This window comes from Chiroxiphia lanceolata, chromosome 6, assembly GCF_009829145.1.
Source record: "Chiroxiphia lanceolata isolate bChiLan1 chromosome 6, bChiLan1.pri, whole genome shotgun sequence".
Taxonomy (NCBI): Eukaryota; Metazoa; Chordata; class Aves; order Passeriformes; family Pipridae; genus Chiroxiphia; species Chiroxiphia lanceolata.
This window is the reverse complement of record NC_045642.1, coordinates 5,971,167-5,996,056: the sequence shown is the minus strand read 5'-3', so window position 1 is coordinate 5,996,056 and position 24,890 is coordinate 5,971,167. Positions and strand designations below refer to the sequence as shown.

Sequence of the window (24,890 nt, the reverse complement as noted above, 5' to 3'; positions counted from 1 at the left end):
CCAATGTGAGTAGTTATTGATCCAAATGGCTGCTTGGAAAGGAAGGACAATAGAGAAATCACCTTCTGCAATCCACATGTTTAGACCTCCTGGCTGCTTGGAAAGGAAGGATGATAGAGCAACCACCTTCTGCAATCCACATGTTTAGTCGTCCTGCCTTATTTTGCTTGAGCTAATGGCCTGACACTTGTATCATGGCATGGCAACAAAGAAAATCCTCTGCCTGCTCTAAAGCTATTGGCCCCTTTGATATTAAAAATAATTAAGAATACATAAAACATTTGACTTTAAATATATTTTGCTGACTAAGCCAGCTCATACCCTAAAAAAAAAAGCAGCTCCTAATCCTTTGATTGACCACATGTCCTTGACACCAATGAATGGCAGCCTTGGGGCTATTGAATTGCCATGGGTCTGCTTTTAAGTAGCCAGGGAAAATAGTGGCCCATTTTCTTGCTGCAGCTGCTTCTCTTGTTCCCTAGCACCATCCTGCAGAAGATGCTGCAGGAGGCTGGGAGATGCATCTCTCCCTCCCTCATGACCCAAGGAGGAACAGCACTGCCCCCCTGCCCACACCTTGGACCTCACAGCTCCAGCACCAGGGTGGAAAGGGTAGCTGCAAAATGCCCTCACTCCCTCCTCTGGTGTCTCACTCCATGTCCAATAATGAGAATGGTTTCAGCAGAAAGCCCCCATATAGCTGCCCCATCTCTGCTTTAGTTAAATTTTTACATTATGGCTATTTTCTATAGGTGATGTAGCTAATTCCCAGGCTTTGACAATTTCCCTTTCAACTTCAATCAGATGTTGTCTAGAAAAACAGGTTTCTTACGGGTTGTGATTTATTTTCATTTTTTTTTTGTTTTGCTCTGGCGTGGAATTTTTCTTTGGTTGGGGGTTTTGTTTGTTTGTTTGTTTTAAAGGGGATTTTTGTGTTCTGTCTGTGTCTCAGTCTTTACCATCTTTTTTTGCACTGCTGGACTGACACAACCAGGTGGGGGGGATCTTTTGCTGTATGTTTAAAATGTGTGTATTAAAGTATATTGCTTATGTTAGATTTGACCAAAAGTAATTTCAGATTTCCACCAGGAAACTTCCAAATATGGACTTGCCCTGACACCCAGCTTTATAAATAAAAAGTCATTTTCCTTAAGAAGAATTTGAGACAAGATCACTAAGTACTTTATCTGATCTGTATCACAGAAAAACACAGTACATAATAAATACATATCTGAATTTACAAAAGTGTGACCTTATCACAGCCTGTACAGCCCAAATGTGAAACAGGACTGCATTTGCCTTTATGCCTCTGGGTAACATGACCCTGTGTGTACATATATACACAAAAAACATTTTAGATCTATCTGGACATATATATATATATATATATATATATATATTTCAACTTGAAAAGCTGGGCAGCTAACCTGGTTTTCTTCCCACGATAGGCATTGGGAGATCTCTCTGGACTCTGGTTTACTGTCCACCAGCCAAAAGAAGTTAGTTGTCACATGCTTCAGGTAGCTCAGCAGTGGCTGGAGTAGAGCTCTGCTGAAGTGATCCACAGAAATGTATTGATATGCCCAAAATGCTAGTTACTTTCAGTAAGCTTTAAAAACTAGCTGGAAATCTGCTATATATATATATATATATATATAAAATTATTAAAAAAATTATACATGAAAAGTGCCATGGGATTGGATCCTGCATCCACTGCTACAAAATGCAATGGGAGAAGAAGGGTTTGTGTGGGTAGTCTGACCCTTTTCCAGTTAAACTGCCATCGCTCATGGAGGTGTTACAGGGATTAACCTGTTCAAAGCTATGGGCTTAGTTATATTTTAACTATTGGTTAAGTACATAGGACAAACCTGAATGGATCCAGATTAATAATATTTACAAATATCTGTAACTAACAATAATGACTTCATATCTGTGTGCAGGATGTTACATGTGAGATTAGATACCAGCCCAAAACAGTAATCAGTTCCATAACAGCTTTTAATAAACAGAAATTTGAATAAAAGTGTTTGGAAAAGTACAGAACAAAGGCAGAAAATCTCTTTCCTATTAACAATTGGTATAAATCACAAGATGTCTTGTTTTACAGGTATAAATTGCAATCTTCAATCCATTTTTATATAGAAAATATCACAGTTAAAGCACAGCACTGCTGAAATATAGGTACTAACCTTTCCTCAGCTTTTCCCTCTTTCATAGCAAAGATAAAAAAATACTTTCCTCATGTTTCCAAAATTAATTATTAAAAGAGGCACTAAGAAATTGAATTACCCCTAAAAAAAGTTTCGTTTCACTATCACGTAATGTTGTAACTTTGATAAAAACACTTCATTATTTAATAAAGAGGAATTCAAACCACACTGTGAGCAATGCCTAATTGAGTTTTATCTGATTATTCAGCTGGTATCTGTTGACTCTAAAAGATGAGTAGAAGCTATGAAAGTGTTTGCAAGCTGATGTTAGGTCACAGAATCATAGAATGGTTTGGGTTGGAAGGGACCTTAAAGATCATCTGGTTTCAACTCTCCTGCTATCAGGACATCTTCCACTAGACCACGTACCTCAGAGCTCCATCTAATATGGCCTTATTTTAATTCTACAGTTATTTAATTCTGTAGTTATGGTTCTATTGTGTTACTCCTCTAGGAAGAGACTAGGATTTATTTGACTTGGAGGGAACACTTTGAAAATACAGAGTTGAACAGAGAGATCAGAGGGTGGAGGTGGGGTTGTTTTGTCCAACTCGCAGCATGGCGAGAGGCGTCCTGTTACCTCTGCAGCTGTAAGGACATTGAAAAATAAACTCAGGATTGTTAAGTATAAAAACAAGTATTTGGAAATTCTTTCTCTTTCCATTTGGCATCTGAACATAGGGAAAAACCACACTACTTTGGCTGCAGTAAGTTTTACATAACATAATCTCTAATCAGAATCCAGAGCAGAGGAAAACATCCTGTACACCTTTTGGAGGTGTCCTCTTTTATCTGGAGTAACAAAAATGGATTTGGCTTCACTTGCCTCTCTCTGTCACATGCAAAGTCCATAACCTCTTGTGCTTTGTGGTTTCTAGCCACCAGGCAGCTTCTGTGTTCCTCCTCCTGACATTACTCAGAAGTCTGCTGTGCAGATCTTAGGTCTGTGCACAGCATCTGATGGGATTTCTGACCCTATCTGTGACCTCTACACTGAGATTTATTTATCATCCTAATGCAGAGAAACATTAATATGATGCAATCTCTCGTAAGTCTATGGTTTCTGAGCTTATGGACTTGGAAATGTAAGAAAAAATATTTGTGGCTGTGATAGTCATGACATGTACAGCAGGATACAGAGACTATGACATCTGTTCAGTGAGATCATGTATTAGAGTGAAGTCCTACCCTGAAAGGTGCGTATTTAAAAACTACAGCACCAGTTGGTTATTTTGATAGTGAATTTTAGTTATGATTTATGCAATAAAGAATGCCTCTCTAAAAATAGAGGAAGGTGCTGCTTATAACAAAACTTCAGTAAATAATACTTCAAGTTCTTTTCTCATGCTGCCTTCCAAGCTTTCTAGGGAGGGCAGGTACATATGTAGAGGCAAAGGAAGGCATTGTGATACCCAGTCAGCCCAGTAAAGTGACAACCTTTCAAGCCACTTTGCACACTGATTTTAAAAAAGCAAATAAACTGACAGAGGTAGCAATACATTTATACATTCAAAGACCAGGGCACAGGCAAATCTTAAATTGTTATGAACACATTTCTTAGCTTATAGAACTCAAAAATATATTTATGATAGAATCATAGAATGGTTTGGATTGGAAGGGACCTTAAAGATCATCTTGTTCCAACTCCCCTGCCATGGGCAAGGACACCTTCCACTAGACCAGGTTGCTCCAAGCTGCACCCAACTTGGCCTTCAACACTTCCAGGGATGGGGCATCCACAGTTTCTCTGGGCAACCTGTTCCAGGGCCTCACCACTCTCACAGTAAAGAATTTCTTCCTAATATCTAATCAAAACATCCCCTCTGTCAGTTTAAAGCCCTTCCCCTTGTTCAGTGACAAGCCCTTGTCAAAAGCGATGTTAGTTTCTGAAAAGAAGACTCAATTTTTTGATTCCGTCGTCGTTGTCATCGAGGTTAGACAATCTACGTTTCGCTCCTTCCAGTCCAAAGAAAACTCAATCCCTATTCAGGACCCTCTTCCTGAGGAGCCGGAGCCGTGACAGGACCACATCCCAGTCTGCATAGGCACCTTCCAGGTGACGTGTCACTCCTGAACCCGAGGGGTAGCTCTGGCGGCCGTGAAGCACGCGCCAGTTATCAAACGTCACTATGTCTCCTGGAAAGAGATCGCACCAAGTTCAGTAGCTGGAATGTCATAGTGGGTTCCTTCAAACAGACAGGGAGGTAGGCTCACATCAACAGTTAGGGAGCAGTGTAATTTCAAGTAGCTCAGCTGGAGATACGCACCAACAACACAGTAATTTTAACTTAGCTGGTCATTCTCAACCAGAGGGCAGGTCCTTTTTGACGTCTCTTTTCTTGTATAACCAGGATTTGAAAAGCAGAGTGGTAGAGAGCACATGCTGAGAAAAGCAAGCCTTGAGGAGAAAGACAACTACAGCAAATCCACACAGGTGAAGTAAAAACATGTGAAATAAATAAAATGGGTGAAAGCCACTCGGATGCTTTTTATTTGATCAGTCTGGTATTATTTGTACGATACACATCCTGTGCTGCTATCCCTGTTAAGAGAATTCTATGAGAACAAAGCCAAGCCATTGAAAGTTAGGAAATCACTGAATCAAGGCTGGAATGCAAATGTAATTTTTCTCTCTTGTGTGCCACCGTTATGATAAATCTCTAATTAAATAACCTTACAGTCTTTCTTTTCTTCTCCCAATTCCCTCTACCACCATTTTGGTGCATTAGTCGATAGGATGGATGGCACTAATGTAATGTTAGGTACTTTGTTTCACTGTTTATTATGTGATCTTACACATTATTTTATTGCATGTTCCCAAGAGCAAGAGATTAATTTCCTCATAGACATTTTAAAGACACTAACATCACAGTATGAGGCAGTCAGATACACTAATGAATCTACTTTTGTAACATCTCTTGAGAGATGAGGGACTATTCATATCTTTATTTTATAGTTGGGGAATGAAACAAGAAATATATTTCCCATCTGTGGTGCTATTGACATATGAATTTCCAATACTGTATGTGTATAAAATGTAGTTTTGGATGTTGCATAAAGATACATTGGACTAATCAACAGAAAGACTCTACTCCCCCACTATTTTTATTTCTTTATAATGTAACAATGGCAAAAGTAATCTATTAGATGAGCTTAAGACTGCAGTACGAAATAAAACAGTCGAGAGAAGGACTGAAATTTCCTCTCAGTACCAGTGCTAACAATGCTCAAGGGTTTTGACAGTCAGGAAGAACATGTGGAAAATTGTTGAGAGGAGAAGCAACTTACTGACCTGGTTTCATCTTGTAAGTAAACTTGTGTTCTGCACTGTTTAATAAATCATTAAATTCCTTTAGAGCTGCATAAAATGGCCTCACTTTTTCAGCTGGTATGTCAAACACGGCGTCTCTTGTTGCATTATTATAATTGATGCGAACTGCTTGGCCTCTGGAATCTATGCTATGAAACAGAGGGAAGGGAAAAAGGCAAGGAAAGGGAAAAGGAAAGAAAAAGAGGAAGGGGAAGGGAAGGGTGAAGGGAAGGAAAAGGGGAAGGGGAAAGGGAAAGGAAAAGGGGAGGGGAGGGAGGGAAGGGAAGGGAAAGAAAGGTATTCTGATATTATTGAAACATTGTAACATGGTTAAACAACAACTGAGCTCTTCTGTTGGAATGTCAGTATGTTTCAATAGTGAAAGTCAGATTGTTATTGGGTTGAATTTTGATAATTGAACCTAATCAGGAAAAGGGATAATCAGGAGAAAGTGTAGACACTTAATTCGCAAAAAAATCTATATTATGTACCCTTTAATTGTAGAATGATAAACTTTTTAAAATCAGAAAAGAATATGAAGGTTTGTATTTGATCTTTTGATAGTATGTAGTTCTTAATCTAAATGTTTCAAATTATGGCCTCTCTTTGGCATTATACAGATGTCACATTGGCTGGCATTTAGTAACAGACGTGTCTGCTGCTAACCCATGCCTGTGCCAAGGAGTTGCTCTAATTACCACCACTTCTTGCAAATAAGTGGAACAATGCACAGAACAAGTCACACATTGGCAAAAAACCCACAAACAGAAAACCCCATCAAAATCCAAAACTGCAGACCAAGTTAAACCAGTGTTTTCCCACAAGGTGGCAGGAGCAGACCTCCTTCTACCAAAATGTAATCCACAACACAACAGGGATTTTCTTTTTAGGTCTTGTTGAAACTACTCACTCTATAATCCTTTGTTTACAGTGCACAGCAAAATCGCAGAAGTCCACCCCAACATCAGTGTAGTCTACAGCAGTAGAGGACAGGATCTGATATGCCTCAGGATTTTGTTTCTTCAGCTTGTTGGATACGTGGAATCCATCTACAACCTCACTTTCACCTCCTGTAGCTGTTTGCTTTATACAATGGAGAAACTGGACCTGGAATGAATTAACGGCTCATTTAAAAAAGTAATTAGCTTGCATATTTAACAGCTCATTAGTATCAGTTCCCTCATAGCTGTGGTTCTTTTTTTTTTGATTTGTTGTTGTTGTTGTTTTTTTCCCAGTGAAAGCCTGAGTTCCCATTCACTGCAGCTTCACAACACTCTGCCATCACTACCACAAAGGAAGAAAATTAAAGCAGCGTGTTCATAAATCCATCCCCTTTTAAGTATACTCTAATGGTTGCAACCTGTAAGTCAGTGGCAAAGTGGTCTTGCTTCTTTCCTTTTGAGTCCCTCTTTGTGGCAGTCACATCGTTTTAAATGCATTGAGGTCTTATGTCAAAAAGGAGGTTTAGCTTTGTCCTGCAAAAACAACACCTGCTGTGAACTATCCACTCATAGAGGGAAAAGGTGGCTGTCAGAGAAGGCAACAGGCCCAGTGTCTCTCCCATGAAGTATGATTAAGACAGTTTCATTTCACTTCAGAGTGAATTTGCCAAGGTGTAAGATGGAGCAGAAAGCCTAAACTGGGCTCTAGGTTGCACTGGTGTAAGTCTGAGCTGCTGACACAAGCAGTAAAACTCCCCGTGGCTGTAGAGAGTCCAACATCACCAAAAATGTGATCATTCGTCTTACAAACTACACAAAACACACCCGTCACACCAAAGGTTGTTACCTTTGTCACTTGGCCTCCCTTCCATGCTGGTGAATTATTTCTGAGATCACTAGGAGAATTAAAAAAGACCCCAAAAAAAAGCCAAAACCAAAACAAAACAACCAAAAAACTAAAAGCAAAACAACAAACAGAACAAAACGAATCCACAACAAACCTCAGCAGGAGAAAGAGGAGCAGAGGAGGTTTGTTCTCCTTACCAGCTGGACCCACAGACCTTGCTGATGGTGATGAAGGGGAAACTGAAGCTGTGGGCAGGGCACAGGGCTCCCACTGAAGGGAGCACAAGGCAACAAGTTCTTTTGTGGCCACAGCTGGCCTTGCACAGGGTAAGCACAGCTTGGCCCTGCTAAGGAGGGCTGCAGTAATGTAAGTCACGTTATGGTCCTAGAAAATCCTAAAGCAATTTTTATGGGACAGTTCTGAAACTAATCATTATCCTTTTAAACACAAGCCTTCACATATTTGTAATAAATACATTTAAAGAATTCAAGTATTGTGTAATAGCTAGATATGTAAAGAAAACTGCACATTTGGGACAATGTTCATAAACAATTCAATGTACTTTAATACTTTTATTTCTTACAAGCACGTTTGAATGAAAAACGTTATGCTCTTTTTCTCATGTTTCATAGTAGAGTGTGAGCTCTGGCACAGACTGGACAATGAGATAATTCACATCTGCTCTCTATTAATGAAGCGCTGTTCCATTCTTACTCTACATCAACAGTATCTAAATGATGAAAAGGTAATCTTAGTGTGAAGAATTTAGTACTTACCTGTGGGTAAATCACATTGGCTTTTTCTTTAAGCACAGAAACAACAAAGTACTCCACAGCAAGAGAAGGGGAAGTTTTATAGGTGCAAACTTTTCCAGCATTGTCTTTGTTTCTTTTTACCTGTTTCTACTACTTTCCAGTTCTCTGGAATTATGTGAATTATGTAGACTACACTTTGATATGACAGCGACTGGGTGAAAACATATTTTTTGTGGTTGTCCAGTTTTAAAGAATGGCCCTTTTTTTTTGTCTGTTACAAAAGGGCAAACAAGTGTCTATCTTGTATCAATTCACAGAAAACAGAGTACACCATCTTAATAATATTTCTTCCTCTATTCCTCTCCTGAACTGAACAGATGAGTCCTAAAAAGCCACAACTTGACTATAGCATTTAGACAGCTACCTTTTGTAATATAATGAAAGCAGTATTCAAAGCACACACACGACTCTAAAGTTTTCTCATATGGTAATATTTTCAACACTTTGTGAATTTAATTTAACCATTATGGGACATATAATGGGCTTATTATGCTGAACTTACATCATACTGCATATATTGCATGCCCATGTGTATATATTATATTATACGTGTATTAATACATTGTTATTTTTATACTGCTCTTTAAAGACAAAATTCAGAGTCACTGAATGCTAAACATATTTCACACTATAAGAACATTTCCCTTTCCCCTTCTGTGGGCTGAAAAAGTCGGTAGATTCAACTCACCCCAGGTGGATGATGCAGAACAGGGTAATCAGTGTGAAAACACAGTTTCCCAGTTGTATAAGCTACATTGTTAGCATCTGCTTTGTCTTGCACTTGCCAAGTTGGCCTTTATAATGAAAGGGAAAAGAGAAAACATGTTGGAACAGCATGCCAGACAGCACACACTGAAACTGTGAAATCACAGCAGAAAAGAGTAATTTCACCTTTGAACATGAAAATATTGTAACGTTATAAAGAAATCAGGATTTAGCAGTGTCCCTCCACCCCAACAAAGGCTTATTTCAGCAGTCCTAGATAAACTTCAGTGTGCCAAGGGACATCTGTCCCCAGTGTAGTACCTAGAAGAACAATGGCTTTCCAGTGGTGGCTCTTTGCTGAATGTAAAGGTCAGTTGAAGACACAAACCAAGAGGCTTCTGCCAGGAGAAATCATCATCTTAGTACTGAGGCTTCAGAAAGAAGCAAGTTGAAGTTGGCCCATTCCTTTTTATCAACCTTCCACTTTCCTCTGCCACATGTAGCACATTATCAATGAAGTATAAAATTGATAAAGGCTATGTAACTTTCCCCAAAACTTATTTTTAAGACTTTATAACCTGAGAAAATATAAAGCATCTATCTCTGCAGGGGAATCTTTCCTGTAACTCGACGACTTGCCGCTGGAGGAAAATGTCTCGATGAAAGACTTTGAAACTTCTTCCCTTTCGCTGACACTCTCTAGCCCCACTTATCTGGTTACACAGTTTCTGTCTTGGAATTTGACAAAATTCAGTAAAAATGTTTTCTGACAACTGCAGTGAAAAAAACAGGTCACGGTGATGCGACGAAGATGTGAATATGTCACCTTGCAGCACAAACAAAATGTGTTTCCAGTGACACACCGTGCAGGAGGATTTAAGACCAAGAACCACAGGTTTTGTTTGTACAAAGTTCACAGGATTGAAGACAGTCCTCAGCAGATGCATATTATAGCTACAGACATATGTCTGAAAAGGTGTAGGTCACCATATGCAGCCCATGTAATCGCAGGCGTGTAAGTGGTTTAAAAGGAATTATGAAACTCGTTTTCCCTTGTGAAATACTGTAGACCAAATATATTAGGTTTCAGATGGTGTATGTCTAGCTTTACTTCTTAATAACAGTTTAAAAAGAAAATATGCTAGAGAATATGCGGACAAAAATTATTCATATACAGGATACAAACGCTTTTGTTTGTCAGTTTTGAGTGGTATTTAGTATAGAAACTATGCAAAATCCTAAAACTAAATTTCTTCACTTGCCAGAGGGAAAAGCCCCTTGAATATTTGCAAACGTGTTTAACTGCCTGGGAGAAATAGTTTTTATTATTTGGTACAGCAAATATTCATCACTAGATGACTTCACTACTCAAGTATGATAATTTCAACCACACTTCCACAGTTCCAAATTTGACAGCCAAAAACCAGCCCCTTATATCATCCTTGTGCTTAGTGTTGAGGGTAGCTAGGTTTGCTCCATCTTTAATTTAATAGGCTACAATGTCACTTGATGGTTCTAAAAAAAATTAAAACATTTTAATTTTCTCACTTATATGCAATATATAAAATTGCTGGAGTGGTAATACTGTATAAAATCATTATAAGGTTTTGTAAAAGAGTTTGTGAGGGGATCTGGTCCCCTGGAGCTTTCCTTCCATACAGAGAGCTTTGGTCAAAGTTCAAGTTACTGACTTGAAGTCAGAGATGCTAATAGGGAGCTCAGCACTGAATGTGAAAAAATCAACTTCACTTTGTCTAAGTCTCAACTGAGCTGAAGCATCAACTCGGCCATGAGGAGAGCACACAAGAAGTAAGGGAAGAATACGCAGGTAATGCCAGAGGACTCTTGGCCCTTAGGGAGAGCAAAGCTGGGTGGAATGGTTTGTGGTTTAGTAATTAGGGTCAGATTTCAAAGCCTGTTGCTCAGGCTGTTTGACAGAGCAGGAAAATTGGCACCAAGCAGATGTAGCAATCTTTTGCATTAAGTAGCAACAGGGGCTCAGTATCCCTGAGCAGAAAAACAGGCTGTTACACCCTTAGTCCTGCAAAACTGCTGAACTGGCTACTGAAGCCACATCTGAATCATCTGGTCTTGCACTTCATTAAAAGTCCATGTCTCACTCATTTGAGAATTGGGGCCCATGTCCCCTTGCCACCGAAGCCCTCTGGGATATACAGATGGATTGGCTGTTTCCATGGGAGTGCTGGCACTCCGAAGGACGACTGTTGTGCCACACCAAGGACTGGACAAGGCTTCAGAACAGAGGAACACAAGGTTCAGAGCATGAGAAGTTGGAGAAATTAACTGTGTTATGACTGGAGACTTTGTTAATGGAGTTGGGCCTCCATAAGGGAAAGAAAACAGTTAATTTAAAAGCATGGAAACCCTTGATGTTGCCATATGGCTGGTACAGAGAATGTTTCCACTTTTTACAGTAATGACATTTTAGGGAGCTTGCACCAAGCACACATCTAGACAAGAAAAAAGGCTTTTATTTTTTCCCCATGTGTCAAAATTATATTAATTTCTGTTACATTTTAGTTTAAAATTCATGGCCCTGAGGTAATGTTTTATTTGGCAAGCTTGCCAATTCCAGGTTTATCCTTTTATTTATAATATTCGGTAGGCCTTGTATTTGGCTGCCAGTGAAACAGCAAGGAAATTACCCAAAGTTATTATTTTATTACAGTTGTAAAAGCCACCCCAGAATTGGATGCCAATAAGAAATTAAATCCTGTTCCAGAGATGAAAATTATTATACCTATTAGCTAATAACAGTGCTTCTTTAGTAAGCTAGATGGAGGTCACTGACTCAGCTCAGCAAGATGTGAGCTGCCATCCTCGTTTGTCTACCCACCTAGTAGGTGCTTGAGGAGTTAGAGGTGCAGTTTACTCCCTCTTGGCATCAAAAGGATGATTCACAAGTTCCTGCTTGCACTCCTGCAACTGAGCTCTGCTTGTTGGGATCGGTTATGGCTTTTCAGAGCAGACTCTGTTGAAAGCAGGGAAGGGGGTACTCTGCCCATATTCTTGGGGACGTGAGACACAATAGCATCATCTAAGCCTTACCTATTTCTGTGACTCCAAACTAGACTAAGAAAAAGTCTCAGTACAGATAACTTCCTCTTTTCAGAAGGGGAGTGGATTAGGGATTTTTGGTTTTGTTCCATGGGATAGATAAGTAGCTCTGTCTTTTTGTTATCTTATATTTGACATCATCTGTTTTCAGGTGCTTCTTCTTCTCTCAGCAGTTAACGTTATCGCTGCTCTTCTTTACATCTTTCTGCCCTGCCAGTGACAACAAAGCAATCCTCTTGTACAGAATATAAACTTCATGCCAGATTTTCTAATATACAGAGAAAAACCCCATACACCTTGCTTTAATAACTTAATCCACAAAATAGATCCAGCAAGCTTAAATGAAGAACATTGGAGGTGATTACAAAGCTCGCAAAGCAAAGATATTAAAAAACAAACTCACCCATAAAAAGTGAGGCGCAGGAACCCAATCCTGTGGCCAAGTTTAATCAATTCTCCCTGCCTTGGAGCAGCTCCCGTCAGTAGAACGATTCCTACTTTCTTTAGGGTGCACAGCCACTTGTATGCACTTTCATCATTGTACATGATTTCTTCAAAAGGCATTTTGGGAAGTTGAAGGTCTGAGCCCCAGTACTGGCGTTCTGAAAGGGAAGAAATAGAGAAAACAAGTGCTTAGCTGTTCTAGCATCAAAACTCAGGACATAGTAGAAGTCTGAAGTTAATGGGACTTCTATGCTTTTGTGAATATGCTCTCAGTCCTGCAGTCAATCACCTAAAATGGAGTCCCTGAGTTTGCATGGATGACAAGCAATCTTTATGATAAAATTCAGCAAAACATTGCGTTACTGGAATTTTAATGCAGAAGTTGAATGGAAGACCATTTGAAAGGGGTATTTTTTGTTAACAGTATATCAGAAATGCATGTATTCATTTTTCTGGAATGTTGTATCCAGCTCTGGAGTCTCCAGCACAGGAAGGACATTGATCTGTTGGAGCGAGTCCAGAGGAGGCCACCAAGTTGATCAGAGGGATGGAGCACATCTTGTATGAGGAAAGGCTGAGAGAATTGGGATTGTTAATCCTAAAAAAGAAGGCTTCAGGGTGATCTAATTGCAGCCTTCCAATACCTGAAGGGAACTTACAGGAAAGATGGGGCAAGACTATTTATAAGAGCATGTAGTGACAGGACAATGGGGTATGAGTTCAAACTGAAAGAGAGTAGGTTTAGATTAGATATTAGGAAAAAATTATTTACTGTGAGGGTGGTGAGGCTCTGGAACAGGTTGCCCAGGGAAGCTGTAGATGCCCCATCCCATTCAAGGCCAGGCTGAATAGGGCTCTGAGCTACCTGGTCTAGTGGAAGGTGTCCCTGCTCATGGCAGGGGGCTTGGAACTAGGTGACCTTCAAAGTCCCCTTCCAACCCAAACCATTCTGTGATTCTGTGATTCCATGATCCCAGAGCACAGCTGGAGCAACTCTACCTTGCACCTCTCTCTAAGAGTGTTTCACTTGCTTGTAACTTCAGTAAACCTTAACCATCTGGGCTGAGGTTTTCCATGGCATCTGCTGAAAGCATCATCAGAGACTAAAAGGGATCAAACACCTAGACCAGCGAAAAGTGAGTAGTGTAGCCAACTCACACTATGTAGCATACAGGAGGTTTAGGAAAAAACTACCAATAGAGTAATTTGTCCCTGTGGAGAAGCCAGGACAAATCAGGGTGCTGTAGGAAGCACCTCTTTGTTAATCATCTGCTTAGAACTTCTCGTTAGGTATACTTTAAGATTTTCAGAGACATACACAGAGACATTTCCTTCAGTAAAAGGCAATGCTGTAGCCATCCATTACTGCAGGCAAAACCACAGAATAACTAAACTAAATCCTCCTGATTCTTTGTTTTCCCCTAAATATCATAGGCCAAGATCACTTTGTTAAAATAATAAAAGGTCATTCCACGCCCCCCCACCCCCATTTTTTTCCCCACAGACTAATGCTGCCAGGACCAATTTTACTAAACAACACTGAAACCATACCACCCAGGTTTTAATGGCTCCAGTGCATTCAGCCAAGAACTCAAGGGATCAGTACTGTAGAAAGCAAAAAGGTAGGAAGTTAATCATGGAGCATGGAGCAAGCTTCTCACCAGGACACTTTCTGGAGCTTGACAGGGGTTAATGCAGCTAAATTTCACTTAATTTGTCTGTGCTACTGGTAGAGGACACTAGAAGCCACAGTTGTGGGTCACATTTGGTACTTTACAGATAACACTGATTTTCTTCTGCAGGTCATAGAATTCCAGAGAACGTCCTAATGTAGTGAACCTGGATCTCTGAACCCATCCTGGTCTTTTCTTTATTTCTTTATTCATAGGGATTTTAAAGGAGTACAGGGTTTAAAGCCAAGTGAAATCACTGCCCACGCACCTGAAAGAAAGCTGCTACAGGGAGTCGGTAGTGACTTTATTGTTACAAATTGCATTTGTAAGCCCTCTTAGTACATTTAATATGAAACTCCTACAAGTTTACTAGTGGAAATGCATCTTAGGTCAAGATATAACTTTTATTAAGCTGCCTTGCTGGAAAGCACCACTGGTAATTGTTTCCTCCCTTGTATTTGTACTAGTGCTTATCACAGAATCATATATCACAGAATATGGAATCACAGAATGGTTTCATTGGAAGGGATCTTGAAGATCAACTCTTCCAACTCTTGAAGATCCAACCCTTCCGGCGAAGTCCTACGAGGAGAGGCTGAGGGAGCTGGGGTTGTTCAGCCTGGAGGAGGCTCAGGGGAGATCTCATCACTCTCTACAACTCCCTGACAGGAGGCTGTAGCCAGGTGGGGGTTGGTCTCTTCTCCCAGGCAGCGATCAGTAAGACAAGAAGGCACGGTCTTAAGCTGTGCCGGGGAGGTTTAGGTTGGATATTAGGAAGAAATTCTTTACAGAAAGGGTAATCAGGCATTGGAATGGGCTGCCCAGGGAGGGAGTGGATTCTCCGTCCCTGGAAGTTTTTAAGATGAGACTGGATGTGGCATCAGTGCCATGGGCTGGGAACCACGGCAGTGTTGGATCAAAGGTTGGACTTGATGATCTCAGAGGTCCCTTCCAACCCAGCTGATTCTATGATTCTATAATTCTGCTAGGGTAGGGTTGTTCAAGCAACCAGATTGCTCAAGCCCTGTCCAATCTGGCCTTAATACTTCCAGGGATGGGACATCCCATCTTTATCCACAAAACCTCTTCAGCCTGAAAATTTATCAAGTCAGCATAGCAGGATTTTTCCTACTGCATAATTGTAGTTAATACAGTTTACATGGTACTATAGTAGAAATATTACAACATATTCTCTGAAAGCTGAAGAGGTAAGAAAGACAGGAATGAGCCATCAGCATTTGGGCAGCCTTGGGTCTCACTTGCACAACACAGATGCAGTTGCCAAATCAAAAATCTTTATGTTTACAAATGCAGCTGAACAACTCCCTAAGGCATAAAAACAAAGGCCTCGTAGAATTACTTTTTGGTTTTATTGTCCGTTTATATTATGACAACTAAAAGCCCAGATTTTCAAAATGGGAAGAATCAAATACTTCTGAAAGAATTAACGCCTCTTTCAATTTTAGAAGAATAATTTGGGGAGGGAAAGGAGAAAAAAGAATCCTATTTCTTGATCATACCAAGTTAGTTATAGTAAATCACCTACATTTAGAGTCTGCACAAAATGAGAAGGTGTTCTTTGCCCAGTCCCTGCAGATGGTGTGCATGCATCAATAAACACTTGGAATTATCCAGCATTTACTGTGCAGGTTGGGACAGTGCTGGTCAAAACCTTTTATGCTGGAGTTATACAGGAAAGAAAGTCTAGACATCACAGATTAGTTTACTTCATCTAAAATTATTTTGTCTACGGCTTGTGTTTTAATGTCTGTTGAAAGCTAAGTGCATTTCTGCTGTACTGTTATGTGTATGGCAGCCTAACTCATGGCATTAAGCTCTTATTGATTATTACTGCAGGATAAATTCAAAAGACCAAACTCTTCTAGTAAAAAAATTACATTTAATTTCATCCTCTTAAAATTATCATCTCTCAGAACCTAGCAGAGAAACTGAAAATATCACTGATGCTGTTAACATCCTGATTCAAACTTCAGTGGGAGCTGGATATATATCCAAAATCATATCACATTTTAAAGGACAATCATCATCTGAAACCTTTAAACTTATGCTAAAACCTTAACCTAAACCTAGGGTTAAAAATAGTAAGTAGCACTAGGTACTACCTCTGCACAATCTTTTCTTCCACTCAGTAGGAAAATATCATGATATTACCTAATTTTTTTCCCCTCTCACATCCTGTTGTTGGGATACCAGCATCTTGGAAAATGAGCCTCAGCAAATGCAATGCAGTGAGAGACTGGATACTGGCATACTCAGTGTCTCTCACAAGCACCCTCTACTACACACAGCATCTGAGTCACAGTGGTGGTAAAGCATTCCTGTGATGTTTGCTGGGGAGAACAAAAGGAAACAGGAAGGAAAAGGAGAGCATCTTTGAGACACCATAGCTGGAGAAGTAGAATATGGCTCTTTTGCTGTTCTTTTGGGAGTATTTTGTAAGCTGGGATGGAATGAACCTTGATATACACAAATAGGAGATTTTGCATTTTGCATGATAGGATCTGGCAATGTTTTAAAAGGGGAACCTTGACATATTGCCACACAGTTACTTACAGTCACTTCATCATCCACTGCAAATCTGACCTACTCTTCTTTTTGGGTTTGATACAATGCCCAACATCTAGGGTTTTTGAATCAGAAACCATGACAGAAAAACATTAAAAAAAACAAAAACAAAACCAAAAGCAAACAAAAACAAACAAACAAAAAACCCAAAAACAACCAAAAAAGCAACATTAAAAGCAAGTAACCACTTGCAAAAGAAAATAGAAAAGAAATAGCCACTGCTGTGACAATGTCAGCAGTGAAGGTTAACCTTTAACTACAGCAGTCTGGTGAGCTTGGGTTTCTATTTGTTGAACCAGCATGCAGGGCTGGTATTCCATATCATTGTCTGTAATCCTATACTGCTGGGATATGATTAGTTACTTAAGGGCATGTAATTTGCAGTGTGTAACTCCCCTGACCACAAGGAAGCGAGTTCTAAACTTACCCCAGTGCACAATGAGAAACAGATCTTAGCCAGCCAGCAAGCAAACTCACAGGCTGCAGCCTTTTTTTTTGCAACTGAAACCTGGGAAAAGTTGGGAAAAGCTGTCCATCATAATGAGCCAAAGCTTTTCTGAGAATATGAGGAAGAGCAGAATTACACCACTAAAAAAGGCTAGTTAATTAGTGTAATTTTTATAAACATATTTCTTCACATCTACCATGTGAAACAGAATTTGAAAAAGCATTGCCCAAAAAATAAAACAGATCTTTGGTGTATATTTTTTACCTGGATGGCTCTACTGGAGAAGAGCAGTGGCAAAGGGGAGAATTGGCTTCCAAAACATGTTTTGTATTTAGAAGCCAGGAGTAAGTTCTGTGCAAATGAATGAATGAAGGCAAATCACAGCCACTTAGACTTCATAACGGGTGAAAAAAGTAGCATGACATCTGAAATACTGAAATCTCAGCTACTGAAATCTCAGCTATTGATATCTTTGTTAATAAATATAACCAGAGATCTAGATTATTTTGCCTGGGTATTAATTAAAGCAATGTTCAATTTACATTGATCCCTTAGAGGCTACAAAAGGAGTTTTGTAGCCTGCTAGTTTCCACAGAATCTTCATTTTTACAAGTAAAAATTCAACTCCCTGAGAAATCAAGCCTAGTTTCCCTGAATGAGGTTTGCATCTTCACCATGTTCACTTTGGAAACATGCCCAGCTCTTCAAAATAGTAAACACAGCAGTTTATTGTTGCCAAAACTAAAATAGGTACAAACTTTTATATTACCAGGGAAAAACTGTTCCTTTCTCAACTATGAAAGTCTGTTATAGGATCCACTGAAATGAATGGAAATATTACTCATCACTTAAGTTTTAAACCAGATATAAAAGGCTGGCTTTTGTTTAGGAGAACAGGTGCTAAGGAATATTTGACCTGCAGAAACTGGGAAATATAACTGGCCTCTTCATCTGTCCCTACAATGCCAAACACAGCTCAGATGCAGGACAGATCTAGGGCGACATATTTTCCCATTTCTCATCTTTGAGGGAAAAAACCACAACACAAACCAACTTTCTTTTATTTGTTAGAATATAAAACACCCAAAAAGAGGGCATAAACCAATTGGGGATTTGCCTTTGCTAAGCTCTGAGGAAACTGATACCTGGATCTGAGTTTCACACCATCAGCCTACCTCTAGTTTCTTTTTTTCTAAAGTAATATCCTATTTTAACAGATACTGTCTTAACCCTGAATACAGATGCACAGCTTTCTGCAACAGCAGATCTCACAGGAACACAGTTAAGAGCAACAGCAGAAATCTTGCAAGTTTTCACACATTTGATTCTCACAGTCTGAAAGGCTGTCAAAGAAATGAGGATGTGCACCATGCCAATCCTAGTGGGTTTACAATTATTCACTCAAAAGGGTGAGTGATTTAGAGTGGGTAAATGTCACAGACAGTTGCACAAAACGCTTTGTGACCAAAAGACTGTCAACTACTGCAACATGTACGGGATGCAAAGCAAACACAACCTGAACTTCAGCACTGCACACTGCTTGCTACACTACACAGTTACTTTTTAACAAGGCAGCCACAGAAAGGGGAAAAAAAGTATTTCAATTATAGCTCTCTTGCAATTCTAAATAATCTTTCTTTTTGGAAAAATTTAGAAAAAATTAAATAGTTTAAACAGCACACACACACACACTTGTATTGTCACACAGGCCACTGTCAGTCCACGAGGCTCAGTTGTGAGACCTACTAACCCTATCCTGGAAAGAAAAGGTTTTTAGGAAAGTAAATGCAGCCCAAACAGTTACACTTCTCTCAGGTACAGAGGTTAGGAAAGGTAACAACGGGTCCCTGTTGTGCACACACAGCCTGGCACTGGGCACCAAGGGTGGCTGCCACTGCTCCAGCTGGGTGGACCTGGTCCTCACACAGGCACCTCTAGCCAGGACTGTCTTGCATTTGACACAAGCATGACAGACATGGATTTAATTCCCACCTGGTAAGAATAAATCTGCTTGCATTTCTGCTCTGGCTTCTTCAGAGAAGCATCGTTTTTTCAACCACTCAGCTTCATATTCGCTTGCGTGTTCATCAGGCCACGTGATGGAGACCTTTCAACACAAAGCAAAAGACAAGTTTAGAAGAAAAAAAATTTGTTAAAAAACATGGCCTAGAACAACAACAAAAAAAACCTCTTAGAAATTGCAGAAATTGTAATATTTAGATCAGTAATATTACAATTAAGCATTCCCTGGAATGTGACAGCAAACAACTAATGAAAACATAACCTGAACATCGCCCAAATTCTGACACCTTTTATAAATGCTCATTTTCACATGAATCCATGACCTAATTTGCTGCTTTCACTGTGGGAGCTGCACTTAAAGGGAAGAAGGAAAAGGCAGAAACTGGCACATATCTCTGGGGAGAGCACTTCACCACAACTCAGAAGAGTGAAAATATCTTGCAAAACAGACAGCTTGTGAGAAAAGAAAAAGAACAAGACAGAGAGGCAAAAAAGAAATGCTAGGAGAGAAATCCCTCTCCTACTTTTGAAAAGTCTTTCCCCTTTTCAAATAAGTTTTTAAAAAGTGTTGTATTTCTTAAATCCTGAAAAAAACATGGAAAGAAAAGGATATGGCTTTGCTTGTCATGAACTGAAAGAGCTCAGTCCAGCACAGACCCTCAGCTGAATTCTCAGGGCTGTTGAGTAGGTATCAATTCCCATTTCACATAATTCTGCTTTTTCACATGATGGTAAATCACCACTATCAGTTTAGGATTGATTAGTGCTGTGTTTTCATCAGTCCCTGACTGCTGCGTATTCAACACATTTAAAACATCTGTAAGTGTAAAATGAAGGAAATGAGTTTGCCAAGTTTGCCAAAGGAGCCAGGTGCTTCTTTTAATAAAACATATAAAACCTAAATGACATAGTTTTTTATATGGTAGGAAATATTAAAAATCATAGGGAGGGCAATTCCTGTCTTCTCTTGCTCAATAACCTCCCGTTTTCCAGGAACAAATGTTAATGCAGATAGGTAGATATAGACTCTAGGCCAATTCTGATTATTGGATTCAACTTCAGTTTGAGTGCTCATTCTAAGATGAAGACTTTTGTGCATTGGAAATTAGCTAATAAACTGGTACCTTTGCTATGGATTAAGTCATTGTCACTTTGCCATTTGTTTTTCTGATTTGCAAGCCATTTACTTAAGGAACAAAGAGAGAGAAAAAAAGTGTAGGTGTAATTAAATGTGCGGGAAACGCCTGAATTTGCCTTTCAACATCTGGTGATGCAGAAGCATACGGCAGAATTTTCAAAAGTGTTATTATATTATAAAAGCTGAAGCCTGGGTTTCTGCAGCCTTTATAAAGTGAAGTTTCATACCAGGGTGGGGAGATACGAGTTGCCCAAATTGCGGTGTTTTCCTAAAAGCTTTGCAAATTACCTGAGGAGGTTCGCAGATAAGCAAACTGTGGTTAGAGTATAAGTTGGAGTTGTCTCTAAGCGTTGTTAGACAAGTTTCACAAGAAGGTGAATCACGGTTCGCTTCAAATACCTTTTTTCTATCTGCCAGAGCAACCTCCTTCACCACGATGTTCACATCCAGGTCCTCGAAGAGCAGCCTGCGCGCTCCGGCGGAGGGCAGGAAGCAGAGGGGACACTGGCAGTTGTCCCTCAGCCAGACGCAGGGGTAGCGGCTCTCGCTTCCATCCTCCCACTCCACACGGACGAAATGGCCCGCGCCCAAAGCTTCCACCTTCTGTATCCCCGGGCTCATGCTGAGCTGCCGGGCGGTGTGGAGCCCCGGCACGGCACCCTGGCAGCAGTGGGTGCTCCCAGGGAGCAGGCTCCGGCCCTCCTGCGCCGGCGGCAGGCGGAATGCTTGGCCTCCGGGGACTTTGGCCCTCGACAGGGCGTTAACCACCGCCCTCCACATTTTGGGCTTGTTACAAAACAGGTTATATTCCTTTAAAAAGGCGTCTACGCCGCAGTGGGGAAAAACGTTGAGGAGAGATTTAACCCCTGAAACAGACAGCAGCCGACGGGAAAGCTCTGGGTGATGTCCATGTGTCAGGAAAACAAATTAAAGTTTAGGGCTTGACACGCGTTGGTGCTCTCAGACCTGGGGGAGGAAGTTAACAGAGCACAGGAGAGGGGGACAGTGCTGAGAACTGGACACCAGGAATGTAGAATATATATAGACTTCATGGATATTTTGCAGAAAACAAAGATAAAGGAAAAAACTAACAAAGACAACGCAACAATTGTACTGAAACTCTCCCTATCCGGGAAAAAAGATAATAAAAAGACTGGAAATGTGGACTAATTACCATGAGAAGTGAGAAATCACTAACAAATAGAAGGCAGAATACTAATTAATAGGAGAACTATGTAACTTGTAGCCAATCAACACTTATTCCTTTGTTTGCTAAAACAATAGTTAAAAGTATAAATAGTTAAAAGTTTTGATAATTGGTGTACGTGCTAGGTGGAGTGATCCCCCATGTACCTCAGTGCTGAATAAAGTAACATTGACTTTCTAACCTAACAAACTGTTTGGAGAGCTTATTTCCCAGTGTTTGGTGACAGGTTCTTTAACGAAATCATCAGAGGGAGAGAGAACGCTGTCACAGAGTCCTTAAAACACCCCGAAGAGCAGCTTCTTACTGAAGGAGTCAGGACAGCAAAAGGACAATATTAAGATGATTCTCCCCTCCCTTCCTACTTACCTAGACCTTCAGGGACGTTCATCACCTGTTTTTTACAAAGGGTGTACTCAGACCCATCTATTCAAAAATCCTTTCAATGTGATCCATCATCTTGGCTGTCTTTTGTTTCTGTGGTCAGTTTAATACCTATCACACAAAGACATTAAAAAGACACCTTGAGATGAGCTCCACAAACCAAAAGTAGCTACTACCAACCACGTTCAAAAGCTGAAGCTTTAAAGTACACAGACCTTAATCCCAGCTGTGGATACTAATGGAAAAGAAAAGATTTGTAATCATGACTTCAGCTACAACAACAGAGTTCTGTGAGAGTTCTTTTCTCCTTTCACAGCCACGCTGCTTTCTATGGATTTACTCTTTTATTTAAAGCTAGCTGCATACTGTATTGCAGAAAGATGATGCCTTCAAATCTTAAAAACAGGAAAGTTCTGGTCTAATGTTCTTCTTATTCAGAAAAATTCAGAGGAGGACCCCCTGTATCAGTAAGTCATTACATATATATTTTAATAGACTTTACCAACTTCAAATATTGCATATTTATTCAGTATCTTTTCCTTTTCCTTTTGTTCTTAAGTTCACAGGGCAAAATACTGATGCTGCACCAGGACCAATCTGTCTTTGTGCATGGAAAACTTCCTGGACTTCAGTGTTTTGATTCACAAAGGCCTTCTGGAGTTATTCAAACATTTTTTTAATTTTTTCCTTTGCTACAATTTAGAATTAGGTTACACAGGGCCCTTGGGCCTCCTTTTGTTTTTATTTCATATGATTGAGTACAGCAAAGCAGAATACTGATTTTTTTCTTTCTCATGTTTGAGTATAGTGGTCCCATTGGAACCCAGTAATTACCAATCTTCACTTGCAGTGCAGTCAAGCTAGTTTTGTGCACACAGACCCAAACATCTTTTATCCAACAAATGGGTTCATATCCAGACTGAATGTATTCTTTTTTATACAAATATGTACAGAAATATACACATGTAAATGCATATGTACAGATTTTCACCCTAATTGTAAAGCACTGCCCAAGTACTGCAATTTTCCCCTAACTGCAAAAATATTTACATTGGCTGCAGTGTCCTTCTGAGATTTCTTGAACAAAGTTTTATTATATATGATGGCAAAGTTCTGTTACGTTTTAGGGGTTATAAAAAAAAAATAGGGATGACCATTTCAACATGCCATAAAATTTTTCTACATCTGTACCGGTTTCAAGATAGTTCTCTGTTCAAGGCAGTAGGTTACCTGAGGGTAATGGGTCACAATGCTGGACCCCGGACAATGCCTTGGGGTGAAATTAAGCATTTGCAATTTAAATACACTGTAGTGTTTGCACTAGACTTCTGTTTCTGTCTTCACTGTAAAGCAATTCTTCGGGTTACTCCCCTACCAAGAGCAATCCTGTAACAATAAAGAGGCTGCTTGTTGTTTTCCTTGAGTCAGTCATATCGTAGTGACACTATTAAAACAAAAGCCCAGTTAACAGTGCCTAAAAATATCTGCTCAAGCATGCCCTCTAGATGTTTTTCTTCTTAGATACACAAATTGAATAGACCTGCAAGACTACTTTTTTCCCCCTAGACACAGCACCAGAGCAGAAGCTTCTCCTTTCAGGAGGATTTTTTCCACAGTGGGGTGGTAGGGGTATTCTGGGTCAAGTTCTGCACAGAGGCTGCCCAAACATGTCTTCACTGGGCTACTTCAATATGGCATTTCACAGCCACCAGGGACTTGTCACTACTTCTACTACAGTGCTCAGTGGTACTTCCCAGCTTGGACCCGTGTGCCAGATGAGTGCCAGGCACATCGAGTCCCCTCTTTCTCACCTGCACCATGCAAGACACAACATTTTGCCTCTCTGACTGTCCCAGGGATCACCAGCCTCCAATGCTCCAAATCAGCCAGGAGGAAGAGGGTAACCAACAGCTCCTGCTGGAATGACAAAGGCAGCCTGGTGCTGATACTCCTCTTTCCCAGAACACATAAAGCTAGGCCAAAGTATTCCTCAAGTAGCACCTGCAAGCCCCTAGCTACCATGTGAACAAGAAATCCCTGTCTGATGGCTCTGCCCATTTCCAGCACGCTGTAAGGAAAGAAAAGCTGTCCATGGATGGTGTGGAATTGTCTGGAAACTGTGTTTTATCCCTGATTTCTAATTAAGTGTATTTTCTTTACATTGAATGTATATATGACATTATGGTGAGCAGTGAAGAACTTGAACTGTTCCAGAAAATCCTGCAATTGCACGTTTGAAAGTAGTGCACAGAAGCTAACTTCTACCTTCCCACTCAATGACAAAGGAAACATTCTTTCCCCTTTTCTAGTAAGTGTATCTATACATGGTGTAACTGGGTAAAATGGCCATTTCCATTTCTGATCATTTGCACAACTATAGCTACTGGGTCACACTGCTGCTTTCCCAGAAACAATGTTAAGACAGAATACTAAATGCCAGAAAAATACACCTATGTCTCGAAAAACATGGAGTCCAAGACAGCTGAACTGCTGGTAAAGAAAACCAAATCCAGATGCCTGGTCCTGATAGCGTCAGGCCACTGCAGAAAGCTCATCTCCCATTCTAGAAGTGAAGGTGCTTATGGAATCAATCACACAACATGGATCTCCTTATCACACACAGTACACTTTCTAAATTTGATGGTTGCTTAGAGGTTTGCCTTGTTTGGTTGTTTTCAGGGTTATTTTTTTTTCAATTTTACATAAAAGCTGGATGCTAATTGCAAATTAATTGAGACTAAATTATCAGCAAGAGTTCTGGGATTTTTCTTCCCTTCCCTCCCTGACATTTTCAGTCAGACATGCATCCCTGTGCTGCTATTTTACACTTGAAATTGCATTCTGTACTGAACTGTAAGCAGAACTCACTGGTCCACCTAAAGTCAGCATTCTCATAACCATGGTCAAATTGAAGAGCAACTGAGAAGGCAAAGTAAATTCTCAGCATAACAGCTCCCGGCATTTCTTGTCTCTGAACTGCTGTTATCTGCATGAACCCAGAAGGCAAGATACGTAACTCTGCTTTCAGTTATCAGTTCTTAGATTTACACAGTTTAAAACAAATACAACCAGTAGCTCCTAT

General features: G+C 40.1%; 1 protein-coding gene across 1 annotated transcript; it reads right to left on the bottom strand.

Moving 5' to 3' along the window:
- Nucleotides 1-1,983: 1,983 nt before the first annotated feature.
- On the bottom strand, nucleotides 1,984-23,923 carry BBOX1 (gamma-butyrobetaine hydroxylase 1). The gene is made up of 9 exons (XM_032691097.1): nucleotides 23,620-23,923; nucleotides 21,794-21,919; nucleotides 20,620-21,186; nucleotides 19,053-19,167; nucleotides 12,313-12,511; nucleotides 8,815-8,920; nucleotides 6,434-6,630; nucleotides 5,506-5,672; nucleotides 1,984-4,349 (listed from the first exon to the last, which is right to left on the bottom strand). Exons 3-9 carry the CDS (start codon nucleotides 20,998-21,000, stop codon nucleotides 4,189-4,191), a joined length of 1,326 nt encoding a protein of 441 aa, XP_032546988.1. The 5' UTR covers nucleotides 21,001-21,186; nucleotides 21,794-21,919; nucleotides 23,620-23,923; the 3' UTR covers nucleotides 1,984-4,188.
- Between the last annotated feature and the right edge of the window lie 967 nt (nucleotides 23,924-24,890).